Source organism: Schistocerca cancellata, chromosome 11 (assembly GCF_023864275.1).
Source record: "Schistocerca cancellata isolate TAMUIC-IGC-003103 chromosome 11, iqSchCanc2.1, whole genome shotgun sequence".
Classification (NCBI taxonomy): Eukaryota; Metazoa; Arthropoda; class Insecta; order Orthoptera; family Acrididae; genus Schistocerca; species Schistocerca cancellata.
This window is the reverse complement of record NC_064636.1, coordinates 100,208,269-100,219,522: the sequence shown is the minus strand read 5'-3', so window position 1 is coordinate 100,219,522 and position 11,254 is coordinate 100,208,269. Positions and strand designations below refer to the sequence as shown.

At 43.2% G+C, this 11,254-nt stretch overlaps 1 protein-coding gene across 1 annotated transcript in view; it reads left to right on the top strand.

Annotated features, from left to right (window-relative positions):
* Nucleotides 1–274: 274 nt before the first annotated feature.
* Nucleotides 275–11,254, top strand: part of LOC126108263 (ankyrin repeat domain-containing protein 65-like) — a 30,066-nt gene continuing 19,086 nt past the window's right edge. The window contains exon 1 of the mRNA XM_049913491.1: nt 275–729. Within this exon, the coding sequence (XP_049769448.1) occupies nt 275–729 (455 nt within the window). The remainder of the gene's footprint in view (nt 730–11,254) is intronic.

Below are 11,254 nucleotides of genomic sequence, written 5' to 3'. Positions count from 1 at the left end.
GATAAAGTACTGAAAACAAACTGTTCCCGTTAGTTTTTCCGATCACAGTGCGTTGTTGACCTGCGTAAATTTAACACCACAATCTACCAGAAGAGTTGGAAGCCAGTGGAATCTAAATATTTCGTTATTATAAGAAGACGACTTAGAAGATGCCCTAACCAGAGCTTGGGAAATGTGTCTACATTCACTGAAGAACTTTCCAAGTGTGATAGAATGGTGGACCCAACGAGCGAAACCGAAGCTAAGGAAAGTTTTAATATCTTTCAGTATAGATATGGCCAGAGAAAGGAAAAAGACTGTAGAATTCTACTACAGCGTGCTAAGGGAACTCTACAATCTAACAGATGCAATTCCTACGAGATTAAAAGACATCAAGCAAATAAAAGCAAAATTATCAAGTCTGAAACGTAAGAAACTGGAGGGACTTGAAATGAAATCCAAAGCAGAGTCAGTCACTGAAGATGAGACTGCTGCAGTGTACCACCTTGTCAGACACGCCAAGAATAGAAGTAGTTTCGTGGATGAACTTCAGATCAATGATGGTACCATACTCACCACCCAGAAGGAAATAATTACAGAGACCTCAGCGTACTATGAACGTATGTATGCGTCAGGGGAAACAAACGAAGGAGAATACGATGAGCTCTTTGGTGCTTATCTTCCACGAATATCGCGAGATGATGATAACATTTCTTCGGACATCACCAAGGAAGATTTATTAGAAATCGTGTGCAGCTCCCCCGCTAGGAAATCTCCAGGACTTGACAGACTGCCCATTGAATTCTATAAACGATTTTGGACCCTAATAGGAGAAAAGTTCACCGAAATCGTCAGTGAAGTCTTACAGGGGAAGCCAGTGCCTGCAGAGTTCAAACAAAGCAAAATCGTGTTGATCCCGAAGAACAGAGGCTGCAAAAAAATAAACAACCTACGGCCGATTTCGCTTTTAAATTCGGATTATAAAATTATAGCTCGAGTAATTAACAAGCGCTTTACACCATGCACAGCTGACATCATAGGCCAACAGCAGACTTGTGCTTTCAGAAGGACGATTTTACAAACTGTGGCTTTGTATCGCGATGTCACTGCGCTAGCGCAGGCAAGTAACATAAAATGTGGACTGCTTTTCATAGACGTCCATAAGGCATTTGATCAAATTAATCACAAATACCTGATAGAGACAATGCGTCGAATGGACTTCCTGCCAAGAACCAGCGACATCCTCGAGAACGTGACTATGGGTGTTACTGCACAAATCCCCGTTAGCTGTCAACTGACAAAACAAATTGACATAAAAAGGGATGTTACCCAAGGAAGCTCCTTATCCATGCTCCTGTTCGTTATACCGCTGTAACCTTTCCTGAGACAGCTACAGCACAGGCTGACAGGCATTACCATTCAAGGAACAAAGACCGTGGTAGGCGCTTACGCTGACGATGCAGGCGTAATCATCAGAGACCAAACAGATGTGACGGAACTAGAGATGGTACTTGCAAAATACTGTTCCGCATCAGGTGCGAGGGTAAATGAAAACGAAAGTACATTTCTAGATATAAAGCGGCTTGCTAACTTGCGCATTGAGTGGGTGAACCATGTTAATGAACGCAAAGCTCTTGGAATAGCATTGACAACTCCCCTTTTAAAAATGATAGCAATAAGTTGGCGGGAGGTGGCAAGAAAAATCAAGGGAGCTTTGATTGAAAACCTTCAACGTAGCATAGACCAGTTCCAGAGAATACTGTTTATCAACACGTATATTTTATCCAAGGCCTACTACATAGCACAGGTTCTCCCCATTCTATCAATGGTGGCGAAGACGACCCTGTCCACCTTAGCAAAGTTCTTGTGGAAAGGGGAATTGTTTGGAGTGCCGGTGAAGACAGCAGTTTTGGATCCAAGCAATGGAGGAATGGGTCTAAGTGTAAAGCGATGGTGTTGTATGTTAAACGAACATGGTGCATATTGTGTAACGCTCCATGGTGCACTACAGCAAAACTATACGACATTGTCAGGCCAGAAAGTGTAGAGCCGCCGATAAATATACAATAAATAAGTTTTAAGCTAAAACACGTTAGGGAGTATAATCTTGAACTAAGTTATCTCACCAAAAAGCTTTTAAACTCCAAAAAAGTTACAGCAAAGGCAATTTTAGCTGAAAGACGGAAACATGAAAATGTGGAAAATGAATTCGAGATAATACTTAAATATCAGAATCACAATAAGAAGTATGGTAACATGCTCCGAATTATCTTCAATAGAATGGGTATTGGTTAGGAACTGGATTCCTAGTAGAGAGGGAATGGGTTGGGTTCACGTTCCCGACCCCAACCTCACCTGTAAGTCGCACGTGAAAAATAAATCAGTAGTACAGCAGATACAAGAATATGACGGCAAACATCTGGTGTCTGATATAAAGGAAGATCTTGAACTCCCCAAGGATGCGATTTTCCCTGGAAGGAACACTCGTCAAGGATTTACTGAATGATTAATTTGGGTTGGGAAATTATGATGAGGAACCTCAGGCTGCAGAAGAAGAAAATGTCCGTGCTGAACTGCCACGGGTTGAAGGTGACAGTGAAGGTGCCGATTTGTGCTACTGCTAAAGACTCATTCTGTGAACACTGTAATGTAAGACTGAAATTATCTGTCACCTCATTTGTCATTTCTTTCTTTTTGTTCAACAACACAAATCATGGCAGTGGGTTTTCAATTTTCCATTGTAAAGTATATGAGGAGAAACATTGGTTTTTTAATCAGAATAACAAAGTCGGTTAGGAAACATTCAATTTTTATACATATAATAATTATAAACACGAACCGCAATGGTAATTATCGTAAAAACAAACAAAGCAATAATTTTTGCGACATCTTGCGCAACATATAAAAACGGGCGTTTGCAATAAATCTGTACAAAAACATGCCCCATTAACATTTACGAAAATGTTCCTAGTTTCTGATAATTTTGAGGCAAACCAGTCATACTGAATCGTGTCTCGAAATATTGGTGACGATGATTGATGGAGAATTATAGAATGAATTTTGATGCAATCTTCCCGGGAATTAATTTCACGATTTTCCTGTTAGAATGCGCTGCAATTTTGCAAGCGCTTTACGAAATTTTTAACTTGCCTGTAAAAGTAAACATCACAAGGTTGCACCAAAGAAGTGCATTTTTGAGGTATGACTTTCAGAGACCCAGCTGGCATATTTTCGTCATCTTGAAAAATTGCATCATATGTCTCCTGAATCGTTTGACCTCCCCAAGAGTCAATGAAAAGTAAATATTTACTCTCCCCGACGAAAGGTTTTAAACATTTGCGGAGAAAATCCATGTATAAAACTGTTGCTCCTTTTCCGGGATGCGATGATGATACAATGACGTTCGTATAAGTATTGCCATAGCCATCTATTAATTAGTGAATACGAGGTCCGAAACGACCGGTCGCTTCTTGTAAGCATATGAAGACATGTGGGAGCAGTTTTCCGGATAATGTTATTGAATATTGTGCGGTGTACGAATGCGTCACTTTATTCAAATCCGACTTTTTCACGAAAACTGTTTTACTTACTTTTTCAGTGAGATTGTTATTGGTATACTAAAACAATAGTATTTTTAATATTAAACAATATTCGAATGTGTATGTAAATATCTTTTTTTATAATTAAATTTGAATTGATATATTTTACATCGATAAAAACATTTTGTACGCAGAAAACATGTATTTACCTGTTTGGTCAGTATGTATCGCATAATCCTCGTCGTGGTATTGAGGGATTAACCGGCACGTCTGCCGACGAAAGGCCTCCGCAGACGTCTGGATGGCCTCCATTGACGCCGCCTCTTTTTTTCGAAACCAGTTTCGTGAGCTTGCGTTGTGAAATTCTGTGCTTCTGTTTAAATGCCGTGACCTATCGATCAGACGCCTTGAATTTTAAATCGACGAATTCTGCAGCCGCAGCCAATGTCCATTGCTGTAAATTTCTTGTCATAACTTGCTGATGTAGCTGTCTTGCTTCCACAAAACGGTCGTAGGTCCACGAATCTATCGCCTCAAATTTATCCATTCGCGTACCACCACTTTTAATATCTTTTTCCCATTGGGGAAGATCTTCTTTTCTCTTCAATTGGCGGCATCCTTTTTTTTCCCAACGTCGCCAAGGACCACTGAGGTGCGGTTTAGCAATATTCACGACTTTGTAGGCAATGGGAATCATGTCACTTTTAAATCTTTTCGGTGACGGTTTATATTCGTCTGGAGACGAATCATTTTGTGGCACTTCGAACTGTTCGTCGTTCTCCTCACATTCTTCACAATCCTCTTGAGCGGGAATTAATTCCTCTTCAGTTACGAATGTTTTTGCACCCAAAAGTTCCAGTGTATTATCATAAAGTCCTCCGGCCAATAACATAGCATCGTGAGAGATTTCTTCCGAAGATGTCGATGCAATTAAAATATTTTCCGTCAACAGCTTTTCATAATACACCACTGCGCCCTTCAATCGTAATTTTGATAGGTCACTATGAACGGACTCTTCAGGAATTTGTTCTCCTATTCCAGATGAGCCAGCAACTTCTTCAGACGACGTGTTCAACCTCGGATCGGAATAACACGTCGAAATTTGAAACAGGCGTGGCTGTTCACGACGGAATCGAAAAACAAACTGCCGTTTGCTTCTCGCGGCTCGCGCTCAGTCCTATGCGCAGATGGCCGTTACAATCCCAAGGGGGCCCTTACAAAGCCCCCTCTAAACCTTGAAACCCCATGAAACGAAATAGGACAACGAGCACGAATATTTTTCAGTAAATGAAAAACTTTACATTCTTGAGCTAAAATAATGTCAGTTTGAGAAACTTTTTGAATAATTGGTGGAATAACAAAAGAAAATGAATCAGAAGAAAAAGAACCCAAGGCCTCTGGCATAAGAGTCCGAGCCCTAACCATTTTTTTAAATTGGTCATAACATTCCCAGTAGTACATTATTTTCAACTAACATTTAAAAGTAATAAAACAAAAGAAAATTAATTACAGGTTCCTTGACATTTTAGAAGAAATCAAGGCCTAAACCAGATAGTGATGTTCGTCACTTGATCGTATTTGGTTTTTCAAAGATTAAATTGTCTCGTTTCTTCATGTTCTGAATCGCATAATCGAAAATGGAGTTCACATGACGCTTCTTCTGAGGAAGTTGGTGTATGTATCATAGTAATTATTTATGCGCAGTAGCTTGTGATGCCGATCGGAGATGTACGTCCAAAAATCTCCTCTGCTCCTTTCTTTACTGGACAGCGGGTAAAATACCGCGTGTCCCTTCAACCAGTTGTCGGCATTCTTCTTTGAGGTGGGGTATAATTCTTCTTCCGGGAATAAAAGGCACGCTGGCGTTATCAAATACGGCGGTTTTCTCTGCATAGTTGATAATTTTTTTTCTGATTGACAACCATATATTATTTGCATTTCCACAGACAAATTGATGCTCATCTGTGTCAATCAGGTTGCAAGTGGTACACGAAGGGGAATCAGCCAGATGAATGGAATGTAGTCTGGAGTTCGTTGAAAATTTCCTATTCACTAAATAATACCACAATGACTAGGCCAAACGGCGGCTCGGCACTGGACCAACATTTTATACTCATAAGGCACCTGAGAATCTTTGGACCGATTTTTCTCGGGATTTTCCGAGTAGCGCGTCCTAGTATTTTAACCACGTGAGGTGTTAGGGGTCCTCGCAAAATTTCGGACAAATCCCCGACCCCGTGGTCGTGCCGCCTCCTTGTGAGTTATGGTGGGGAGGTGGCTGACCTCCACGTGGCCTGCGTTTACGTTTAGTGATTTTGCTGTCTCCTCTTCGTTTATTGCTGTCACGTCAAACGAAAACAAAATTGATTTCTGTGGCCGCGAGCTATCAAGCGAAGTAAAATACACTGATGAGAGTACAGTAGAATTAAATATGTTGTTAGTTTCAGATTTTATTTTATTTCCACCTTCCTGGCAGGTGGGCCTTAATCGTCTTGCAGAACAATACTTCAGCTGTTTGCTGCATTTCAAAAGTGCACGTTTTCATCCAACCAATTATTATGTTACTAGCACCTGCAAACACGATTTAAGTTTTGACAGAAACTTGTGCAGTTTGTAGGTATAATCTACCGTGGTTGCTTACATACTTAAGTACTCTCCCCATAAAATGCTGCAGGAATGCAATTATGCGAGACGAAATCCAAAGACGAGAGTATGTTCGATATCTGGCCTTAGGGTTTACACAAATTTGTGAATAGACGCGAAATACTATGAGCGTATAATCGCAAGTGGAGAGACACATCCTGCAGAAATCTGCGCACTATACCGTGTTGCCCGTTCGTGCAGCTGCCCCTTAACGTGATCTTATTTCGGCGATAACAGAACCAAGTCAGGAGCACGCCTTAGGTAGCCAAGGTGCCCAGTGACTGTCGATGTGGACCAACAAAGAAACGTTTCCAACAGGTTGTAATCGACCTCCACGGAATCGGAATTTTCCATTAGTGTGCAAAGGCCTTCATTACGACACAGTCATGACCCAATGCTCTGTGCAGACGGGTGTTTATTTGGAATGATTCTTGTGATGGTCGGGGCTAGGTTCTCACATAAGGCAATCAATTTAAGAAGTACAAACACACTCTGATGACGTCATTTGAAAAATGTAGTGTTGCACTGTGGTTCCAAACGGACATAAGAGACGTCACTTGGCTACTTGTTGCGCGAGAGTCCTTATAGGGTGGGCCATGACAGAGGCCTAATCATGCCAGGTTGAAAGTCAGTCACCAGTGAGCTTTCTTAAGCGAGAGTGTCTTTTGATGAATGTGCCACTCATCGTGCAAGATCACTGGGCAGCTGATTCTTATTTTATTTCGGCATGAGATGTGCAAAATATCGGTGCAGGACTGAGATTCGAACTCGGATCTCCCCTTTGTGTTGAGACTTTCCACCGTTCGCCTTGCGGTCTGCGCGGCTGCCCCCGTCGGAGGTTCGAGTCCTCCCTCTGGGATGGGCGTGTGTCTCGTCCTTAGCGTAAGTTAGTTCAAGTTAGATGATGTAGTGTGTAAGCTTAGGGACCGATGACCTCAGCAGTTGGGTCCAGTAAGACCTTACCACAAATAAAAAGTTCCACCATTCCGTTGTTTCCCCACGATTCCAAAGTCGTTACCGTCTTGACGAAAGATGCACGACTGGGTTCGAATCTTGGTCTGTCTTCTCAACTTGTAGCAAGGACACACCAAACCTCATGTCACAAATTATTATGATTTTTGACGCCTCTCCGTACTTTGTCAACAATAACAATGGGTATGGGTTTCGATTTAGTCAGAGGCTTTTGGCTAGTGATGAAAGAGTGTCAGCGTCTCTTTTCATGTAGTCGAACGGTATGTGCAGGGTTCGATTCCCAGTCGCCACAGGAATTTTCGTCGTGTCATTTCCAAACCAGACACGCGCACATTCCGCTGCTGGTGAAACGAACGCCAGTGTGCCTTCAGCGGCCGCCGCGTGTGGACCTCTGCTGCGAGCTGCGGTGAGTCTGAGAGCTTATCGCAGCTCTCCGCTGCAGTCTTTGTGTCTTCGTGAATGTCGGGAGATGCTAGTATGAGTCAGCTCCGCACAGCAGACACAAACTGGTCGACTGAAGCGCGAAAAGTTCCAACAAGCAGTCCAGGAAGTAAATGAAACTGCGGAGGGAGGTTCCAGTCGCACTACTCAGCCTGGACCTGTCATCCACACACCAGCCGCCGCCAGTGCGCCCGCCCCAGCCTCCGCGGAAGTACAGCGAGACTCAAGCGCAGCTCCCCACAGCGGTATCGCAGAAACGCGCCCAACAGCCGCTGATGGCCTGTGCAGGTTCCTCCTCGCGAAGAACTGCGCGGACGAGGTGGCGGCAGATGGGGAAGCGGCGGAAACTCGTTCAGCTTCCAGAGGCGCACCTGTCAGTCTCCGGTAAGAACGGTTACCTCACCCAGACCCAAGTGGCAGGGGGCGGATACGTATGTCACATTTGCCAATAGCTTTTGTACTGAGTGTATTCGATGAAAGAGTCGAATTTATGAAACGTGGTACATTACGAACCCTTGTCAAACTTAGAGGATTGCACCTTTAAACATCTGAAAGTATGTGGCTTGAAACACTTTATGTATGTGGCAGACACTGATGTTATTCTACATCAGGGACTAACGGCCGCTGCGCTACACGATCTCTTGGGGTATGTCGCTGTAATTAATGCTGGAACTGGAATTGAATTGGAGATAGCGATACTCTCGACAGTCTGCCACGTTGAACAACTCACAAATAATAGAAACAATGTACATCTACATCCATACTCCGCAAGCCACCTGACGGTGTGTGGCGGAGGGTACCTTGAGTACCTCTATCGGTTCTCCCTTCTATTCCAGTCTCGTATTGTTCGTGGAAAGAAGGATTGTCGGTATGCCTCTGTGTGGGCTCCAATCTCTCTGATTTTATCCTCATGGTCTCTTCGCGAGATATACGTAGGAGGGAGCAATATACTGCTTGACTCCTCGGTGAAGGTATGTTCTCGAAACTCCGACAAAAGTCCGTACCGAGCTACTCAGCGTCTCTCCTGCAGAGTCTTCCACTGGAGTTTATCTATCATCTCCGTAACGCTTTCGAGATTACTAAATGATCCTGTAACGAAGCGCGCTGCTCTCCGTTGGATCTTCTCTATCTCTTCTATCAACCCTATCTGGTATGGATCCCACACTGCTGACCAGTATTCGAGCAGTGGGCGAACAAGTGTACTGTAACCTACTTCCTTTGTTTTCGGATTGCGTTTCCTTAGGATTCTTCCAATGAATCTGTCTGGCATCTGCTTTACCTACGATCAACTTTATATGATCATTCCATTTTAAATCACTCCTAAAGCGTACTCCCAGATAATTTACGGAATTAACTGCTTCCAGTTCCTGAGCTGCTATATTGTAGCTAAATGATAAGGGATCTTTCTTTCTATGTATAAGCAGCACATTACACTTCTCTACATTGAGATTAAATTGCCATTCCCTGCACCATGCGTCAATTCGCTGTAGATCCTCCTGCATTTCAGTACAATTTTCCATCGTTCCAACCTCTCGATATACCACAGCATCATCTGCAAAAAGCCTCAGTGAACTTCAGACGTCATCCACAAGGTAATTTATGTATATTGTGAACAGCAACGGTCCTACGACACTCCCCTGCGGCACACCTGAAATCACTCTTACTTCGGAAGACTTCTCTCCATTGAGAACGACATGCTGCGTTCTGTTATCTAGGAACTCTTCAATCCAGTCACACAATTGGTTTGATAGTCCATATGCTCTTACTTTGTTCATTAAACGACTGTGGGGAACTGTATCGAACGTCTTGAGGAAGTCAAGAAACACGGCATCTACCTCGGGACCGGTGTCTATGGCCCTCTTGAGTCTCGTGCACTTCTAGTTTCCAGAAAAGTCATTATACTCGAACGTAATACGTGTTCCAAAATTCTGCAACTGATCGACGTTAGAGATATAGGTCTATAGTTCTGCACATCTGTTAGACATCCCTTCTTAAAAACGGGGATGACCTGTGCCCTTTTCCAATCCTTTGGAACGCTACGCTCTTCTAGAGACCTACGGTACACCGCTGCAAGAAGGGGGGCAAGTTCCTTAGCGTACTCTGTGTAAAATCGAACTGGTATCCCATCAGGTCCAGCGGCCTTTCCTCTTTTGAGCGATTTTAATTGTTTCTCTATCCCTCTGTCGTCTATTTCGATATCTACCATTTTGTCATCTGTGTGACAATCTAGAGAAGGAACTACGGTGCAGTCTTCCTCTGTGAAACAGCTTTGGTAAAAGACATTTAGTATTTCGGCCTTTACTCTGTCATCCTCTGTTTCAGTACCATTTTGGTCACAGAGTGTCTGGACATTTTGTTTTGATCCACCTATCGCTTTGACAAAAAACCAAAATTTCTTAGGATTTTCAGCCAAGTCAGTACATAGAACTTTACTTTCGAATTCATTGAACGTGTCTCGCATAGTCCTCCTCGCTCTACATTTCGCTTCGCGTAATTTTTGTTTGTCTGCAAGGCGTTGGCTATGTTTATGTTTGCTGTGAAGTTCCCTTTACTTCCGCAGCAGGTTTCTAACGCGGTTGTTGTACCGCGGTGGCTCGTTTCCATCTCTTACGATCTTGCTTGGCACATACTCATCTAACGCATATTGTACGATGGTTTTGAACTTTGTCCACTGATCCTCAACACTGTCTGTACTTAAATCAAAACTTTTGTGTTGAGCCGTCAGGTACTCTGAAATCTGCTTTTTGTCACCTTTGCTAAACAGAAAAATCTTCCTACCTTTTTTAATATTTCTATTTACCGCTGAAATCATCGATGCAGTAACCGCTTTATGATCGCTGATTCCCTGTTCCGAGTTAACTGTTTCAAATAGTTCGGGTCTGTTTGTCACCAGAAGGTCTAATATGTTATCGCCACGAGTCGGTTCTCTGTTTAACTGCTCAAGGTACTTTTCAAATAGAGCACTTCAAAAAATTTCACTGGATTCTTTGTCGCTGCCACCCGTTATGAACGGCAAATCAAAATCTCAACCCAGAACTATAACATGGTGGGGAAATCTACTCGAAATATTTTCCAAATTATCCTTCAGGTGCTCAGCCACAACAGCTGCTGAGCCAGGGGGCCTATAGAGACATCCAATTACCATGTCTGAGCCTGCTTTAACCGTGACCTTGACTCAAATTATTTCACATTTCGGATCTCCGTCAATTTCCTTCGATACTATTGCACTTCTTATCGCTATAAACACGCCTCCCCCTTCACTGTCCAGCCTGTCTCTGCGGTATACATTCCAATCTGAGTTTAGGATTTCATTACTGTTTACGTCTGGTTTCAGCCAACTTTCTGTCCCTAGTACTTTATGGGCGTTGTGACCGTTTATTAATGAGAGCAGTTCTGGGACCTTTCTATAGACGCTCCTGCAGTTTACTATTAGCACATTAATATTGTTATTCCCTGTTGCATTTTGCCTACTCCTACCTTGCCGCGTCTCAGGAGGCGTCTTGTCGGGCCTAGGGAGGGAATTATCTAACCTAAAAAAAACCATGTGCACTCTACACGTACTCCCGCTACCCTTCCGGCGTGTAGTGCACGCCTGACCTATTCAGGGGGACCCTACATTTCTCCACCCGATTGCGGAGGTCGAGAAATTTGCACCCCAGATCTCCGCAGAATCGTCTGAG